Source organism: Pseudopipra pipra, chromosome 1, assembly GCF_036250125.1.
Source record: "Pseudopipra pipra isolate bDixPip1 chromosome 1, bDixPip1.hap1, whole genome shotgun sequence".
NCBI classification, from domain to species: domain Eukaryota; kingdom Metazoa; phylum Chordata; class Aves; order Passeriformes; family Pipridae; genus Pseudopipra; species Pseudopipra pipra.
Window position 1 is genome coordinate 70,850,715 of NC_087549.1, and position 19,832 is coordinate 70,870,546.

Here is a 19,832-nt window from a genome sequence, read left to right on the forward strand (position 1 = left end):
CGGGGGCGGGGCTGGGAGCAGCGCGAGCGCGCGCTGTGCGCGGAGGCGGCGGCGGCCGGTGGGTGCGGGGGGCGCGCGTGGCGCGTGGCGGGAGCGGCGGAGCTGCGGGAATTCCCGGGCCCCGCGCAGCCCGTCTGGGGCCTGGGGAGGGGGGTCCTTTCGTCCCTGTGGAGGGGCCGGCGCCGCCGAGGAGCCCTCAAGGCTCCGGGGTCGGCTTCCCGGCGTGGTAAGAGGAGACCCCTCCGCAGCCGGACCCGCGAGGGCCCCTGGGCTGAGTAGCCCCGGGCTGAAGGGCCGTGGCTGCCGGCGGGGCCGCATCGTCCTGTGCGCGCTGGGCTCAGCCGATCCCGGGCAGCTTCCCGCCGGGATTGCTGGCCTGCGGGCTATGAATGGGGGGTGTGCCCGTGTGCTTCGCGGTGGTTCCCTGGCCTGCAGGCGGGCGTGCCCCTGGTGCGTCCTGATGTGCCTCTGTGTGCCAGAAATTCATTCGTGTCAGTGCTTGAATAAACCTTCTCCCAACTTCAGGCACTCAGAGGGAAGTACGATGTCCTTGTCTGGGAACAGCTCCGGCTGAACGTGTGCGCGTTTGGCTGTCTCCTAGGAGAGAAATAGTGAGGCTGTGAGGACAAGTAACAGGGATTAGAATAGGGGGAGAGAATATGATACTAGGAGATACCTCAGAAGTATATAAGTGTCTAAAAGGAGGGTATGAAGAGAATGGAGCCAGGCTCTTCTCGGTGGTGACAAGAGGCAACTTATGCCCAGGAAGTTCCACCTAACGTGAGGTGGCCAAGCACTGGAACAGATTGCCCAGAGAGATTGTGGAGTCTCCCTCACTGGAGATATTCAAGAGCTGTGTGGACACAGTCACAACGCACACAGCAAAGTGCTCTGGGATGACCCTGCTTGAGCAGGGAGGTTGGATCAGATAACCCACTGTGTGCCCTGGCAACCTGACCCATTCTCTGATTCGGTGAAAAACCAAACTGAAATTTTAAACTGGCTACCACTGTTCACTTCTTACGACCTTCCTCGGTGCTGTGAAGGTGATTGCTAAATCCTTAAGGGAGTGGTAGTGACCTTGAGGTTTTATTTTCTGAATCATGGAAGTTATGGGAATATTTCATGGGAGCAAATGCATGCTATTAAACTTTTTCTGAACTTAGCTTTTATGGTTCATAAGATATTTTTGATTCAACAGTTACAAAAAAGTTATGTGCACAGTGACAGCTGTTTAGTAGTTGTTTAGAGAAGTCTTTCATCTCCTGTTCAGTCACCTGTCACTCGGCTACAGATGGATTATGATGTGAATTTACGCTGGATTTGGTAGGCAGAAGTGAGACTTCTTATGGTGCAAAAGATGGCAGTAATTTTTCAGAAAGAAAGTCTTATTTTTGTGGTAGTTATTTTGTTTGTTTTCATTGGATTTGGTTGTAAAGGCACCAGATTTGCAGGTAAAATGTATATTGACTTTTCTAAACAGCTCTACAAAGTTGGGCTGAAGTCTAAAAAAAAATTCGAAAGAGAATGGTTTGCCTACTCATTATTTGTTATGTGTGTAAACCATATAATCATATGCACAATAATCATCTGTGCTCTCTGTTGTCTAATGCTGATGCAAGACTTTTAAAAATAGTTAGAGAGGAAAGACTCCACACCCTGTGTCCCTATGTTCTGTTCTGTCTTCCCAGTCTTGTATGAACATTGCACCCGTACCTTCATCTGCACTTGTACATAGTCTGTGGCTGATTCAGAAGAAGACTGCAAGTTGACTCATCCTCTCTTGGAAGAGATGCAGAATGTATGGACCTACTCTTTAATAGTTTTTGTTTTAAGTATTCCTTGTCTGGAACGTGCTTGTACATATTGAAGTTAATAAAAAAATCCTATTAACTTACTGAAGTAAAAAAACCCTGGAAATTATATGCCTTATGGACAGATAAGGAGATCAAAATTACTACATTAAGAGCTTTCTGCAAACCCTGTTGAGGCAGCGGTAGGTTTCTCTTAATTTTTTTTGTTCCAGTGTCCTGAAATGATGCATTCTTGGTGTTGCTTGCAATGTCTCTGCACATGATGCTTTGCAGAGGAAGAAGATACATCATAAACATGAACAAATCATATCAGGTCTTAAAAAATGCTTCTTCTGATCCAAATGTCATCTTTACTATTTCTTTAAGTAAAAAATCACTAAATTTAAATTCCTCTTTTTAAAACCGAGAAATAAGCATTACTTTAAATATGCAAGAATTTTGTTTCTCTAAAGTGTAAAATGGGGACATTTTAGTGCATTCTAAATGAAATAGTTTTGAACTTGCTGTGAATCTGTAAATATTATCTTACTCTGAAAGTTTACCACACTCAGACTTATTCATTCTGCTTTTACCTCCCCTTCAGAGGTAAGGGGAGACTTTATGTATAATTTAGTTTATTAGCTTCATTGTTTCCTTTTTATTACCATTACTGTAATAAACAGTCATTCTGACAGCGGTGTATAAACTGTCCTCCTCTGCACTGTACCTTATTCTGTCAAATAAGAGTGAAAGCACTGGTGATTTCATTTAACAAGGCCAATTTTTGCTTAGCCATCTGTTACCATTCTTTGCAGTCTACTTACCTCCCCAGGAGACCTCTGGTTAGCAGCACATTCTGCTTTTTTCTTCACCCCTCCCTTTTTTTTTCTTCTTTTCTTTTTTCAGACAGGGTAGAAAAGAGAACCTCAATCTAAATGCCTTTACACCACAAACCTGGTTGCTTTTTGAAAATGGCAAAGTGTCGGGACTGCCTGAGTATCTTGCAACATCTGCTGCACTGTTTCTCTAATTGAAATGTTATGTTATGTGTTTCATGTGCATGTATTTAGGAAAGGGGAGAAGTAGCCTGTGCAAATGGCTGTGAAATGCGTTTTGTAACTGCAGGTATTTTCTGTTCCAGCATCAGTGATGGAGACCCCCACCCCCAGCTCCGTGCACCTGAGTGACTGGCAGAGAAGTTACTTTGCTATTACCTCTGACACCTGCACACCTGCACAGAAGGCAGATGAGTACCGTGCCAAAATCCTGCGTATTCAGTATGCATGGGCAAACTCTGAGATCTCCCAGGCCTGTGCTGCCAACCTGTTCAAAAAGTATGCGGAGAAATACTCTGCGATTATTGACTCTGGCAACGTGGAGACTGGCTTGAATAACTATGCGGAAAACATTTTGACTTTGGCAAAGTGTCAGCAGAATGACAGTGACAAGTGGCAATCTGCTTTGACAACAGATAATGTATTTGAATTAAAGTGTGTGCAAGAGAGGATGCAGGCTGGCAAAATTTTCCAGAGCTCTCAGATGGCACCAACAGATGCCTGTGTACAAGCTGATAAAGGGGTCAGTGCCTCCGCTGCTCCAGCTCTTTCTAAACTCAGTGTCTTAGGCAGTGCCGGAGAGACTGAGCTCTGTGCTGGCTCAGCAAAATGTGCAAGTCAGGGACCAGATCTCCTGGAGCATCCCTCATCTTCAAAGTCTCTTCAAAGCCGTGTGCCCCCTGTGACCAAAACTTCAGATACACTGCTTGCTGCTTCAGCCTCCTTAAGCAAAAGGGTTCAACCAGTTTTCCAGGCAACTCCACTGTTTGGAAGTAAAGAAGCCACAAGTAGTAGTTCTCTGAAAATGTCGGGTAACTCTTGTGATGGGCAAAATTTGTCTCTTTTTAACCAGTCAGCTGCACCTGCTTGGTCTGCAAGTTCTGGGAAAAGAAAAGCATTCTATGGTCTGGCTGATGAAAGCAGCACAGTTATTCCTAGCCTTGCTCCATGCCAGCCTCTCATTAGCACCGAAACCAGTAGTTTTTCAGGGCATAGAAACAGAAATGAAGAGAGCAGTGCTCCAGGTTTTAAAACTGCAAAAGAACAGCTGTGGGTGGATCAGCAAAAGAAATCTCAAAACCAACCCCAGCGTGCACCAGTCTCATCATATGGAGGTGTAAAAAAATCTCTGGGTGCAGGCAGGTCTCGGGGTCCATTTGGCAAGTTTGTTCCTCCAGTTCCAAAGCAAGATGGAAGTGAAAATGAAGGAGCACAGTGTAAACCTCACACAAGAGAACCAACAGATTCATTGTTGCCTGTAGATGAACGGCTGAAAAACATAGAACCAAAAATGGTTGAGCTCATTATGCATGAGATCATGGACCACGGGCCCCCAGTCAACTGGGATGACATCGCTGGAGTTGAGTTTGCTAAAGCTACTATAAAGGAAATAGTAGTCTGGCCTATGCTGAGGCCAGACATCTTCACTGGGTTGCGTGGTCCTCCTAAAGGAATTCTGCTCTTTGGCCCCCCTGGGACTGGCAAGACTCTCATAGGCAAGTGCATTGCATGCCAGTCTGGAGCAACTTTTTTTAGCATCAGTGCCTCTTCTTTGACTTCCAAATGGGTGGGTGAGGGGGAAAAGATGGTCCGTGCACTGTTTGCTGTGGCACGATGTCAACAGCCAGCAGTGATTTTCATTGATGAAATTGATTCTCTTCTGTCTCAGCGTGGGGAGGGGGAGCACGAGTCGTCGAGAAGAATAAAAACTGAATTTCTGATCCAGTTAGATGGGGCAACGACCTCCTCTGAAGATCGTATTCTAGTGGTTGGGGCAACAAATCGACCCCAAGAGATCGATGAAGCTGCCCGAAGGAGACTGGTAAAGAGACTGTACATCCCTCTTCCAGAGGCCTCAGCCAGGAAGCAGATTGTTACTTGTCTCATGTCCAAGGAGCACTGCTCCCTAAATGAAGAGGAAATTGAACTTATAGTTAAGAAATCCGATGGGTTTTCTGGGGCAGACATGACACAGCTCTGCCGGGAAGCGTCTCTGGGCCCCATCCGCAGTCTGCAGTCCATGGACATTGCAACCATCCTGCCAGAGCAAGTACGGCCCATCGCTTTCCTGGATTTTGAGAGTGCCTTCAGGACTGTCCGGCCCAGCGTCTCCTCCAAGGACCTGGAGCTCTATGAAACCTGGAACCAGACATTTGGCTGTGGTAGATGAACTGCATCCTAACTGTTACACAGGAACATTCCTTTAATACTGCCACGTATTAAACGTGGTAATTCAGAGTTGTCTGCACTTCTTTTTGTTTCTGTCTGGGAATTAAACCTTCTTACATTATGCAGGCAAATGTCCAGGCTCTGGCCTGAGGTTTTGCCAGCTGAAAAGACCGTGAGGAACTACTGGTCACAAGATGAAAAATTGCTGAACACCGGTAACAGTGAGAAGCTGACAAAATTTACAGATAGTTGCTGTGAAAGATGGACAAATTTCACTGGTATTTAAGGGAAGGTGGTCAAACCTCACATATAATTGAAGGGAATACTGGGGGGAATCTTGCAAAGCAAAGCTCACCATGTTGTATTGGAAGAGGATCCAAGTAATATCAGAAATAGCAATTTTGGGTAGAGATGTAGCAAAACTGAGATTAATGGGGAAAAGTAGTTAGAAACGCATTTTTTAGGAGGAGACAGGAGCAGAGGGAGAAAGGACCAAGGTGGATGTGGAGTTGCATGGAAAAATAAAAGGGGGAATAAAAGGGGAAAGTCTCTTGAGCAGTACTGTTGCCAGCCTTGTGACACATCACTGCAGTCTATCCCAGCTTCTTATTAAAAACTTTTTCTGATGATCTTCTGCCTGACCATGCTTTCTGTGCTGTATCAGCATGTGCAGATGTGTTTTATCGGGAGGTCTGGACACCTGCAACTGGAGAAGAGGCCATGAGTCATAGGGGCTTTAGGACCTGGGGCCAGCCCAGTGTGTGTATGACCAGGTGCTGTAGGGATCCCTGTGTGTGTGCAAACTTCACTAACAAAACTCACTGGCAAACTTGAGGCTGGACTAGCTGGCAAGTAGGAGGAAAACAGCATTTGGAAAGAGCCCTGGTATAAGCCAGTGGCAGGGCAAGGAGGCTTAGGATCTGGGAATGGGTATTTGATGAACTTAAATTCCAAAGGCTCCATGAGCATGGTGTCCTTGTGAAGCTGGAGAGTGGGGGGTTTGTGTCTCACACTGGTGAGCTTCGGTCCCGTTTGGCTGGAGATGAGGGACAGGATGGGGCTGTTGATGGATTTGTGTGAGTGCATTTGCTGCGTGTGTGTGTATGTGTGTGCTCGTAAAGGCACTGCTTGCTCTGCACCCTTGTTTCCGTGTGTGTGTGTGCTCCCAAATGTTTGGATTAGGGGCTCAACCTTGCTCCTGGATGGACCCACAAGCAGAAACAACAGCAGCTGCATCCATCAAACTAAAATGGAAGATGCCTTACTCCAAGAGTGCTGGGTTCTAGTGATAAGGAAGGAGAAATCTTGTGTCCCAACATTGACTGAGTTCCACTGCTCCTTAAAAAATCTTGATACAACAACGGTAAAATTTCTGACTAGCTCGTATTTGGCATTTCTTACCTAAGGTATGAAAGAATGCATGGCATTTTGTTCACATAATCTGTCCTTGCCCACTGGCTGGACAGAGCTGCCCCTGAAAGGAAAATAAATGGAAAGCCTTCCTTTGGATTCGTTTGTTAGTGTGGCAGAGCTGGCTGTTGTGGTGTCCACGCTTCATTTTCAATTCCTCTAAGGCACTTTTTCTCCTATTCGGGAAAAAACAGAGCTTAAAAGCTAGTCTTACTTAGATTTTTCTGAAAATGGATAAATGCTGTTTAGCTAGCATTTTTTTAAAGCCATCTGGGAACTTCAGGGCCCAGGAGACTATAGTGAGCCTTGAATCTAGAATAATTTGGAAGACTTTGAATTTCTTAGAGCTCATCCTGATTTAAACACAAAAGTCAGTTTTATTCCTAGCTCATGTTTCTGGTAAAGTCTGGTATGTATTAGAAATCGTTTTGCAGAGATGTAAAAGTTTAGATTTGGGAATTTATCTTCAGTTTTGAAATAGTGATCGTAGAATAATTATATTATTTTGTAAAGATAAATGTGTGATGTGGTCCAAACTGATTGAATTTTGTGCCACTTGGGTAAAGATTATGAGATTAAGTCTGCTTTTACAAGTTCAATATTGGAGAGCTATGAACATCTATTAGGTGAGATTTTTGCACTCTCCCAATATTTCTTTAAAATCATTGTTCAGGCAAGTGAATGAAACACCAGAGAATTTCACTTGTTTAATAAAACCTAAGGGTTGCTCCAGGGTAATAAATCCCTTATGTATGGATAAATAATTGCCTTATTTATGCTGGGAATTACTCTGGTATGCTATGTGAGCGTTCTGTGGTCATCTGTGTGTCTGAATATTCACATTTAATAGAAATGGCTCTACAGAAGGACCGGTGAGAATGCACATGGTGATAGACAATAACATTCCCCCTAAGATGACTAGGACTGGGACCAAAGTGCTGTGCTGCCGTGTGGGTCTCCTACAAAGTGGAACCTGTGAAAGAGATAAAAGGTAGAACCACAACACCAGACAAGAGTGTTCTTCCTCCTACTTCTTATGTTACTCATTACTTAGCCCTCTCTTGAATTACATGAACGTGCCTTTTTTTTCTTTTTTCTTTTTAGGAAACACATAGAAATAATGAAAGGATACGTTAGGTAAAGATTATTCTGTTTTAGTAATGATGCAGGTAATACAGCCATCTCTTCAGCCATGTAGCATTATTCAGGCTTTGCTGCAGGGCTCACGAGTCAGCAGGACTTCCAATGTTACCCCAATATGTGCTTCATAACCTGCTATAACAGAGCCACCACACAAGCCATTAGATTGCAGTAACATAATTTCCCAAAATATAGAAAATTGCACAGAAGTGGGGCATGATTGTAATTTAAGGGAAATGGTGCAGATAAATCCACCTTAATGGATCTGTTTAGTGTATGCAGAAACCTGTGTACTTCATTATTTATTCTTTTTGGCTGGCTGAACTTTGGAAGAAGAAATGCAAGCCTCTCCTCTGGTTTTGTAGTTTGGCAGCACTTGATGCACAATCTCTTAGTTTCTTTTAAAGGTAAATAATTGCAGTCCTGGAAAAGTGAGGTCTCATTAATAAACAAAGCAATTCAGAATCTCCATTTTCTCAGTGCATCTTGTATTTGAGTTAGCTAAATTGTCTCAGAACAGTATGAAATCCCCAGGGGAATTTTCATTTACAGAAAACTGTGCCAACACAAGTAGGGGAAAAGCTGATGAGGCAGCAATGATCATCACCTGCTAAGGTGAGTGGATCAGACTGGCCTTGAAGAGCATCGCTGAGATTGTCCTTTTGCAATAAGGCAGTTTCTTTCTAATAGGAATTATGGAACTACTCACAAGCCAACGTGCCATTGGAAAACAACCCACCAAATAAGCAAAAATGACTATTAAAGTGATAATTTTGCTGGCAGTGAGAGTTTGGTCTTAGTGAGCACTTAGATTAATTAGGACTTAAAAGATGCTTTGAACTGAAAGATACACAAGGCATGTTTGCACTTGTCTTCAAACTTATGAGTGGGCATTCCTTTGAAATTTAAATGAAAGGACAGACTTGGGAGAGTTTTGAAAGAAGGCTCCTGAGTAGTTTTCATACCTAAAGAGGTACTCTGGCAGTCTAACCTTGGCTAACAGCCAGGTGCCCACCCAGCCCATCAGTCACTCTCTCCTCAGTGGCATATAGGGGAGAAAATAGGGTGAGAGGGCTTGTGGATTGAGGTAAAGACGGGGAGATCACTCACCAGTTACCACTGTGGGCAAAACTCACTCAGCATGGGGCAAATTAACTTATTGCCAATTAAAATATATTAAAACATTGAAACAATACCCTTGCTCCCTTCGTTTACTACCTCTGTTGTTTCAAACTCAACTTCATTCCCAGCTCTTCTACCCTGGTACCACAGGGCGTAGGTGGGTGGGATGTTGCAGTCAGTTTCTCACTGCAGCTCCTTCCTCCTCATGTTTTTCTTCTGCACTGCTACAGGCACTCTGTATATTTAGGAATATCCATCTGCTCTGACATGGGCTGTCTCATGGGCTGTAGTGTAGATATCTGCTCCACCATGGGTCTGTTGGAACCAGACGTGTCCAGTGCAGGGCAACCCCTGGCCTTTCTCCACAGAGGCCACCCCTGCAGCCCTCCACTATCCAAACCTTCACATCCACTCCCAACACAGATGCCTTCAGCAGAACAACTCACATAACTACCATTCTTAGTGAAGATACTGACACAAAATTCCCAAAGTCTAGATTTCTTAGCCTTGCTTTTTAATATTTTATTACCATTCTTTACGTTATCTGCAGAAAAGCAGTCATTTAAGGTGCTGTAGCCATAAGCAGCTGTAGTACTAATAGGTCTCTAGTATTGTTTTTGTCCTGTTAGGTCAGAAACATCATATAATCTTGGCTCATAGATGCGAAGCCAAAATAGCATTATCACAGAGTTATGGGTCTGAAAAGGACTCCAAGAAATCATCAAATTCCCACTTCATCTAGAGTGAATTAGTTTTTGTGATTCCTGATGCATGTTTTGCCTAATTTGTTCTTTAAAATCTGTTATTGAATGTTCATTGCCATACCAGTGATATGATCACACTCGGGACTTGATGTATTCAGTATATGCGGCTATGCAAACAGAGTGTGGTAAATGTTTAATGTTAGCCATTAATAAAGTGGCTCTCTTGCCTGAATTCTTCTTCAACAAGATTGAAGGAGAGTAAAATTCTTCCCAGTGTCTCATCTTCGTTGCTGGGATGCAAAGGTTTCATGCCTTATCCTGACAATATTGCTCACAGACACCGGGAAATGTTTAATCATCCCCTTTGTAGCAGGTGCTTAGAGCAGTTGAGGTTTGTTGTCATTCATCATTACAATACTACCTGTGCTACAGAAATGTCCCTCTTCCACTCTTGGAGTGTCCTGTTGGTTAGACTTCTGATCGCTTCTGTTCATGTCTCTTTGGCACTGAGATGCCCTGATCAGGACAGTGCCTGTCAGTGATAACAGGTGAAACTGGAGCAGAGTAGGACTGAACATGAGTGTAGGGTGAAAGATGCATGAACTGTTTATTGGGGCATGATGCTTGTGTTTTCAGTTTATAGCTCATTGTCAGCAAAGTTTTTCTGTAGTTGCTGTGTTTTCCCATCTTTCCCAGCTTGGTTTCGACAGCAAAGTTATGCAGTGGAGGCTCCCTTTTCCATCACATAGTCGCTAATGAATACATTGTCACTGCTATAGGAAAGACCCATGTGAAATCTCTGATATACCTTGTTTGTATCAGTTTTTTGAAAGCATCACAAACAGTTTATTAACGGGAGGTAGCTGTGCCAAAATTCCTCTTGACTTTGAGAACATTATGTTGCTAAGGGATATAAAAACCCATTCCCAAATTGTTTAGCAGCAGAAAAGAGCATCTTAGAGAGCTGTATTCCCTTGAATGCACAGATTTGTTCCTTGCAACTGGCAGCATAACTATCTGGATTTTATTTTCCCTCTGTTGCCCTAGAGTACTGCACTTTGATTATGGTTTTACTAATGGTGTTACAATAATTTAATAATTTCTATTTTCAGAAAATATCACACAAGAACACTCACATCAGGTATGTCCTGTGTTCCTGTTCCCAAATTGCCAAAGTAGGTTACTTGTTCTAGAGAAATACTGGGTTGTTTTCTTGTGGAGAAGATAGAACAGCAAGAAAAAGGTAATATTGTTCTCTTCCTAAAGCTGATGGTCAAGGAGAGTGAATGAAAGCTTCAGGGATGCTGTAAAGATACCAGATCTGCTTTTCTGGCTGGCAGAGAGATGATGCAGCGCTTCCTCACTTTAGGTTACTGGGGATAAGGGGAAGAACTGCCCTTTCTTCACTCAGGCATGACCAGAGCTGTTAGGTGGTCAGGGAAGGGGGAGAACAGAAAAGGAGAACCTTCAGCTGTGTGAGTGCAAGTAGGGGCAAGGTTGCCCATGGTGTGGTTTGGTTGTAGCGTTACAACCATGTAGCTCATCCTGCCTTGCATGTGTGCAGCTGAGGTTGTGTCTCAGATTCCCAAACAAACCCTAATCCTAAGACTGCCCCTCTGTTTGGGTTGGGTTGGTTTGTAGTCTGCATGGGTAGGGTGGCATCTCGTGTTCTGTTGTGCTTCTGATCATGTTACACCTTCCTTTGTTTCGGGTGTACTCAAACACCCAAACTAGAAACACAGCCGGGCTCTTCTAAGGCTTTTCACCAAAGCCGCATAAGAAAAGCTTCCAGGAGCTGAGGCTTTCCTTAAACTGTGCTGATAAAAAAAGTCCAGTTTGAGATTAGTTTGCCTGGGTTTGGAACTGGAATACTAAAATCTGAAATTCTCACTGGGCTTTGTAAAGTGGAAACACCTGGGTACATGAAATTAAATGGCCAGTCTGCTAATTGCTTTGAAAGACTGTCTAGAATGATTGTGTATTCACAGGGAAAAAATAATGCTGGCTTTTTTTTTTTTTCCAGAAGTAGATCACAAAATTCCAGGCAGTGGCTTGGGAAAATTCCTGCCCAATTCTTATAGGTTTTGAGTTCTGTACTATGAGTTAGAATGTAATGGCTTTTAGAGTGTTTTCTAGTTTGGTTTTTTTTCTACTCTATTTACTGATATTAGTAAAACTGTCTCTTTATAACTTTTTACTTACAGCCAAAGGAGAATATGTCTTTGCCAGTTAGAACCAGTTCCCCCTAAACCTGTTATGCAGAATCATTTTGGTTAATAAACATCACCAGTTAGAAATATTACTCAGTGGTGATTAAGACCTACATGTCTCCTTTTCCAAATGAATAATTTTATTTTGTGACAGTTACAACTACTGACTGCTTCTCCTTGCAGATCTGATGTAACCAATAAAATTTCTTATAAGAGTTGTCATGAAATAGTTTGTGCTCATGTACTTAATTCAATATTTGGAAGAAGGAGAACTTTGACCTTCGTTTCTAGTTCACCTATGGATTTTTTTTTTTACAAATTTGAAAAGAAAAAAAAGAAGAGGAGTGAGATATTGATGTAGGGAGCTTGAATGCTCTAGATATACTATATTTTTTGCACACAAATTATTTGTGCTATGGAATGGATATAGATCTGGTGTAGTGAAGAATATAACCATTTACATAGAATTATAGAGACTCCCGATTTTTCTTAAGTGATGGAGAATTTTTTTCCAGAGAGAGCATGAACTCTGGAAGATGGTTTCTGCAAGCTATTCTGGTGCCAGCTACTCTTATAAATAAGAGGGAGAAAAATCAAAAAGAATCAACAGAGAAAATGGAAAAGTGTTATGGGGAAATCGATACACATAAAGATGCAAATTAACATGTATACTTTGAAGTTATTTTGTCAGTGATAAGTATATTTGTCAATACCTGTCAATGGCTTAATGTTATATAAAAGCATAAATTTAGTGGTGATAGCACAAAACAGAAGAACACTTTCAAGAAGGTCACAGAACCTCTGGGCTAGTATAGCTACAACAGGAGAGAAAGAAGAGGCAGAAAATAACAATAGAGATAGTGAGTCTGTTATTTTCTGAATGTCCCTTGTGGGGTTTTTTTCAGTGATTTTAATGCTAAATTTAAAAGGTTTTACCCTGCTTAATGTGGTGCCTTAGTGTCATATGACAGTGAGTCTTACAGTTGACTGAAAAAAAGTAAATGCGATAATAAAAACATTGTGATATCAGAAGTCATTCCAAAACCAGAAGTTTTGCACCAAAGAAATGCAAGATCAAATTTTCAGTGACTTTTGCTGTCATCTGCTGAAAATACACACTAACGCCCTGTCTGTAAATGTCTCAGAAGGGACAAGGCTGAGCTCACTGGGGACTGCTCCATTGTGGTTTCATTTATGAAAACTATTTCTCATGTGCTTTTAAAAATAGTTATGGTACTGCAGTGCCCCAAATAGTTACAATAGTACAACTCCCTCCTCTAGTCACCCCGGAGTAGGGGCAATTCATACCAGGGAATGTTACCTTTTGTCTGTAGAACATAATCCCCATAAAAATTCCATCTTTTAAGAGTCTTTATTGCCCTTACAGCAGTGGAAAAGTAGTGCCACCTTCTTTATATTGCCACAGAGGGATAGAGGTATTGTCCACGGGTGAGTCCTAATGTCCTGGACACATATGCCTGCAAATGGAGGTGGCAAAGACACTGCTACTCCTCATCATCCACAGCCTGGGATGTCTTTCACACAGCACTGTCAGCAGGAAAATTTGTGCCATGGGATATGTGAGGCAGATGAGCTCAAATGCTTTAGCTATGCATGCACTTAGGACAGGCTTAGAAAGCCTAAAAGATGCCTTGCTCATTCTATCCTATATAAGGCTTAAAAAATCACAGAGAAATAATTATCCATGCAAATCCTCTCCATTTTCAGAAACAGCAGTCTTTTTCCAGAGAGATGAACCCCGCTGTAGTGCTGAGTTGATCTTTTTTATAGCCTACCACCAGATGGAGTTCTTTTCCCAAAGAAGTCCATCCAATTTCTTAAGGAAACCCCAAAGGTAGTCCAAATGTTCTGTTTCCTTGTTTTATTACTTAAAGTCATTCAGTGTTAATGACTTGTTACTAGAATTAATTATTATATTTATTGTTTTTTCTTTGGGTAGACTTCGATTTTTTAAGATTTGTTTAGGGAGCTGTGAAAACCAGCCTGACATCTTTAAAACTTCCTATTTAACAGAGAGGGTTCTAAAAGATTAATTTTACTTTGTGTCTCAGGTCAGCTAAGGCTGGGAAAAGAGCTGAAAATCCTGATACAGTACTTTTGTGTTGAAAACTGATCCTTGATCTTAGGAATTTTAGTAACAGAGTAAATGAGCAGATATGAGCAGTATCCCAGGCTGAAGATCCTGAAAATGCATTGAAATGTAGATACATAACAGGTAGATAACAGGTTCTGAGTCCAATTAATTCAACAGTCTCAATTCATTTGAGTTTTGGTTGATAGTAAATGGCATTTGTGGCTCTCTCAGTATCTCCTCAAAGATAAAAAATCACTAGTTCTATTGCAATAGGGTCAGATGCCTGGCACCACTCTCACCCCAGCGGTGCAGGGACCTGCCTGACAGAACTGTGGGCTGGGTAATTAGTTAACTTTTTGGGTGATCCCTCTGCTAATGTTCTGCTGAGCTGTCTGGGCAGTGCCAGGCATGCCCACCTGTGGCGTGTAGTATGGAGTTTTCATGACTGAAGAAACCACTTGACTGATTTTTCAGGTGAAATAATTCTCTGGAGCTGCTAAAGACTTCAGCCTCTTGAGCGCATTTCAGGTGAAAATCACCGATGCCATCCTTGATCATTGATAAAGAATATTAAAACTCCATGTATATTTAGATATAGGTGGCTAATATTGCTCTATCTTCCTGAGTCCTACAGTTTCTCACTTCCCTGCTTTGAGGGTCAGATGCTCTGCAGCCAATTTACATCAATTCCTGGCACTGTTTTTAAAGGAAGCAAGGGGGAACAGCGTGAAGTCTCACTTTCTGCCAACAACAGGAAGCGTACGCTCTTTGAGTCAGGCAGCCTGTTTCAGCCATCCCTTTGGTTGAACCAACAAGTTGCTGGACTACAGATTCGATCTTCAACACAGCACTGCTCAACAAATCCTTGGAAAGGCAATGTCACTGAGTGGCAGCATGGATGGTCAGGGGGAAAGCTGTACTCTGCTGCAATTCCTTTTTCAAAGGGAGCATTTGCTTTAAAGACCAATTGTCTGAGGGAAGAGAAAGGAAATGGTGATAACATCCCTCTCTTGTTCAGTCCTATAGGTCTGAACATGCTGCTACTAAAATCTTGCTGGGGGGGTGATGGCTGGAGGAGTCTCCTGTTGGCCTCTGAGATAGTGCCGTGTAACATAACTGCCCTGCCTACTGAGGCAAGGTGAAGAGATGCACTCTTGGGTCCTGTACTTAATTTTGTGCCTAAAGCAGGCCAAGGTACTCTGTGGGGTCTGGGAATTTGTTATGTAGTTTTCTGAGACTTCCATAAGTCAGTCTGAAATCTCTTTTTATTTTTTCCTGGTATATAATTAAAATTGAAACTAATATGAGGCTACTGTAAAAATATATAAATCCTTATTCTGCAATATGCATCTTCGGGATAGCCCACTTAGCCAGGCTCACTTTTGTATGCTGACCATACATGGCATTTTTCCTTTTATTTATATATTTATATATTTTTTTTCCTTATCACTGCAGTTATGCTTTTGGAAAGCTAACTGCAAAATGCAGTGATTTTTACATCTACCTTCATTCCTCCCAGTGTTTTCCTGATGCAGAGGCAGACTTAGCTGAGTCTAAAGAAGCCAAGTACAAGTAAAGTGTATATTCTGAAGAAGTTATTTCAATTTTTACTGCCCCCCAAATATCTTTTAATATTGTGTAAATTTGCTTCCCCCTCTCTATGCCACTAAACCTCCACGTGTTTGTTTCTTGTAGGTATTTCTTTTCTAACTACAGGCTTGTCAAGGTGTGCTGTGGGGCTGAATGCAACCCTCATGAGGAAATGGGATTTCTCAAGGTGCCAAGTTAAGATTAGAGGCAGATGAATGCCCCTGAGGGGGTTGTCTGCTGGCCAAGGGCCAGGGCTGGGCTGGGGTGCTGCCTGCTTTCCTCCTGTGTAGACCCCGTGCACTTGCTGCACGTTTAATGCTGGAGGAGCTGATGGGCCCCAGCAGGGCCCATCCCAGGCTGGCAGTACTGGGCGTACAAATGCTGGGGAAGGACCCTGACTGATGTGTTGTCAGGTGGCAGTGGCACTGGGACAGCTTAGAAAGCCAGACCTGTCTACCCACCTATGACAAAGCCTTTATTCTTCTTTTCTGGAGAAAAAGCTCCTAGGATGACCTCAGGAAACACTGAGAAAGATGAGCTGTGTAACTTCCCGTGTTGGCATGGTGTGAAACAGCAAAGGGACTTGGCCCTCTGTCCCTGTGTGCCTTTTGGAGAGGCTCTGCTGGGAGGCGCTGAGTGGCATCAGCCTCCCTCTTCCCACTGCCCTGGAGACTTTATCTTGCTTCATATTAGTGCAGTCGAGGGTTTGAGAAGTAAGATCCTGATACAATATTCATAATATAAAATTATGGAAGTAGCCAGAGACTTAGTAGCAAAAGTACACAGCACAGTAGGATGTTGAAATGATGGGTTTTGGGTCGAATATTTCTCTAATTGCAGAGGAAATTAGGCAAGCAGTTTATACAGGAGAAGCAGAACCAAAAGGAAAGCTCTCAGTTTTCCCCCTTGGCACATGCTGTTTCTCCAGAGAAGCTGTGGTGATCCTGCAAAGTTCGACAAGGAGGGTGTAACAAGTTCTTCCCTATTTTCTGGAAATCCCACCCTCTTTCCACAGCTTATCTAAGTTTCTATTTTGCATGTTGGTATTTGTACAAAGTTTTCGCTGAGCTTCATGTTTTCTGTTGCAAATGAGCCTGTAACTAAAGCCATTATAGGTTGCTACTTTTTTTTTTTTTTAGCATTATATTTTCACATGGCTATTGCCCTGTTCAGTTTTTGGGTTTTTGTTCGATTGGTTGGCTGGGTTTTTTCCTGATATAGTTCGGAGGGTAAATAGAATGATTTTGTGTTGTGTTTTTAAGGCTTAGAAAAGCATCCCAATTTGTTAAATTGGTTGGTCACCATAAAACTGATATTTGAGCAGAACATTACATATCCATAGAAAAACTGAGAGGGCCCACAGTGCTGTACACCAGACAGAGGGCCTCTCTCCCAATATTATTTTCCTTTTTATCTGTGCCTCATTTAAAGATGAGGCAAGGCAAAAGCCGTCTAGCTTCAACAACTAATCATGGAATAGAATATGTATCTTTATATGTTTGGTCAAAATATTCTGTGAGTTTAGTCAACATAGGATGTTTTTGGTAACACAGACATGGAAGGAAAACTGGCAGCTCTTTGTTAAAAACTTATAAATTATGGAATATTTTGAATTAGACAAACATATAGTATGTACACCCACCCACACACCCACTTTGATGTAATCTAAACGCTGAATTCTTAGACCTGTGGTCTTTTTTTTCAAATCTTAGGTGTTAGTGCAAGGGTTTGAAAATGGGGATTGCTAAGTTTAGTGCCCACCAAAGACCAAACCTAGTCCAAAGCTGGACATAAGTGTTAGGAGGCCTGGCTCCCAGTCCTGATTTTGTCAAAAAATTATTGCGTGATCTTGCGTAAGGAATTCAGGCTTTTTTTGTTCTACAATTTCCCTCTCAGGGAAGGGGAAGGATGTAATTGTTTCACAGTAGTGCTGCTGTTTACTAGCTTTTCAGAAAATGTATCTTGAACTTTGGAAACTATAGAATAAATTCAAAGATGATAGGAAGAAATTATATTACTTTTCGGTTCAAAGTAATTTCCACTTATTGTAATCTTGCACACATACACACATACCACATCCCCAAGTCAACAGAGCTACACATCTACTGTATTTGAAACAAAAATAAGGATTCTCCAGAACTATGTATCTCCAGAGGCTGGGTTGTTAAGAAAAGAGAAATTTTGTTTAACATTAATGAGAGCATGAAAGGAATTGTTGAAAAGGATTTACACTATGTGATTCTCTGCTTTGTAAGGTATTGAAGAAAAAAAGGAAGTGTGAATGTATAGTGAGAACACCTGCATTGGCTGTCTGGATTTGGCAGGGGTGGGAGGTTAGGGTTTCATCAATAAGATCCAAATAAAAAAATAGTTTTAGCTCACAAGTTGATTTCAGGTTAAAGGATAATCAAGAGAAGAGGACAACTCTCCCATAGTATAACGGACACTATAATAGGCATAAAACTATTGAGAAAGGTAGAATATTTTTAATTTCCCTGAAATGCACTGGGTTTGACTTTTCTTAATTCTGTGGTAATAACCCTTACGGTAGAGAGTAGTTTCTTCACTGCTGAACTTGATGTGTTAATTTTTCCACCCAATCTTCTACCACCCTTCATTTCCCTTCTGGTCTGCCTATCACTTCTGGTACATTTGCTCCTACCTTCAGTGACCAATGGATAAGCTATCAAGAACTAGTTAATGAAATTCAGGCATATGCCTATAGTCTCCTTCTCCTGGCTTGGGCTTTGGAATTTTGTTGAAAATGCTTAATTTTAGAAGACTTATTCTACTAATGAATGCATTTCATTGTTTTCCTAAAACCACTCCAGCTTTTCTTCTTGTGTTTGTCTACTCTTTCTGTTGATCAGGGTCCCGTCTTTGTACAAAGGTCAGTTTAACGATGTAGTTGTGACTCAGGGAGAAGTAGCTGGGCATGCACAAACTGCAGGGTCTGTTGGTACTGTGTGTTCTTCAGAAGCTTGAGTATTTTCACTTATTCAGGTTTACCCTGGTTCCTGCAATAGAAATTCTCTTGTCAGGTACTGTCATAAAATCAGTGTCAGACCTTAAAAAACTGGTTTGCGTCTCAGCCTTATTTACAAAGAGAGGGTGAGACAGATGTTTCCAAAGCAGAAGTAATCATTCTAATTTGTACCAATATTTAATGAGTCCAAAAAAACCCCTACATCCGTATATGTGTTAGGCGCAATCCCCATGTGCATTTGCTAGACTATGCAAATAAAATACTATATATAATATTAGCCTAGAACTAAGGGACTGGATGCAATGCAAAAAGAAAGAGTTTGTGAATTTTTCAGAGATGGACTTGGGGAGGTAAATTGCACATGTCCTTTGCTAAAAAAAAAAAGTAAAATTCATGTAACAAGCTTTGGTTGCTGCCCACAAATATGTTTTTAGCAAGTATTTACACCCTCTTCTTTTTCTTCAACAGAATGGAGGATGAGTGTATATTCTCTCCCATGGTTGCACTCAGGAATCTCTGTAAGATGATAAAGGTACATTTTTGTGCCCTACAACTGCCAGCAAAACAAACCTGGAGTGTTTGAATGCAGATTTGAACATCCCCTAATGTTAAGAGCTCTTTGGATCTCTGTTTTAATTTATACAATGATTAAGGCTGTCGTATATTTAATTCTTGTAAATGCAACAGGGACACTATAAAGTAAAAGCTGCAGTCAAATTGACGTCCTTTGAAATAAAATAGGGAGGAGTAAAAAAAGAGAAACTCCTCTTTTACTTGTAGTACATCATATCTATGTATTAAACTGTTCCCTCAATACTCACGCTTTTGTCCCAGTTTTTTTGGTAAAGTGCATGCATGGCAAGCAGGTGCAAAGGCTCTGACAGGTTGCTGAAGCTTTGCAGCCAGAGGCCCCCATCCCTGCTTCCCAGGGCAGTGGGGAGAGATGCTGGGCTTCTCTGGGGCCCTTTGCTCTGCTCTTGGTAGTAAGGAGTTTACAAGGGACATTAGCCCAGCCTCTGTGAATTTTGGTGCATGCAAATAGAGGATAATAGCTCAAGCTCTGGTTTGCTGCTTGTTCATAAGTTTATGAACTTTAAATTGAAAAATCAGAGCACACTTGAAATTAGTCACTAAAATGTCAAATGATTGAACAGAGATCAGGGTTTTCGCCCCAAAAACTTCAGCAGAGACCTGCCTGTATCATAGGTTTCCCTAGAAGATAGCTGAGAGCAACTCCAGGCCACCAGTAAGGTCAAATTTAAAATTTAATCTGGTTGAACCTTGAGTGGGAAACAAGAAGTGAAAACTGTCAACTGTGCCCAGATCCATTCAGATCACTTCTAGGGACAGTTTTGATACCAAATTATCCTTGTTATGCAAAGTTCCTCACCAACCGGCTGGTTCCCAGTTATGCATGGGGAGAAGCGGTGGCCACATCTGCTTCCCGTTTTGCCCTTTCGGAGACGAGCCATCTGTTTGGCCTCATCCCGAACAGCCTGCTCAGGGCTGATTAACTTCCTCACCCCCATCAGCCCCAGGCTCACTGTCTGCTGCAAGG

General features: G+C 42.2%; 1 protein-coding gene across 3 annotated transcripts; it reads left to right on the forward strand.

Annotated features, from left to right (window-relative positions):
- On the forward strand, positions 1-5,646 carry FIGNL1 (fidgetin like 1). 3 transcript variants are annotated; one of them, XM_064660560.1, is made up of 3 exons: positions 108-629; positions 1,692-1,996; positions 2,935-5,646. In XM_064660560.1, exon 3 carries the CDS (start codon positions 2,943-2,945, stop codon positions 5,016-5,018), a length of 2,076 nt encoding a protein of 691 aa, XP_064516630.1. In that variant the 5' UTR covers positions 108-629; positions 1,692-1,996; positions 2,935-2,942; the 3' UTR covers positions 5,019-5,646. The 3 variants fall into 3 exon arrangements, with proteins under 3 accessions (XP_064516637.1, XP_064516630.1, XP_064516621.1); XM_064660567.1 differs by lacking the exons at positions 108-629; positions 1,692-1,996 and adding an exon at positions 1-58; XM_064660551.1 differs by having other exon boundaries at positions 108-1,801.
- Positions 5,647-19,832: the final 14,186 nt, after the last annotated feature.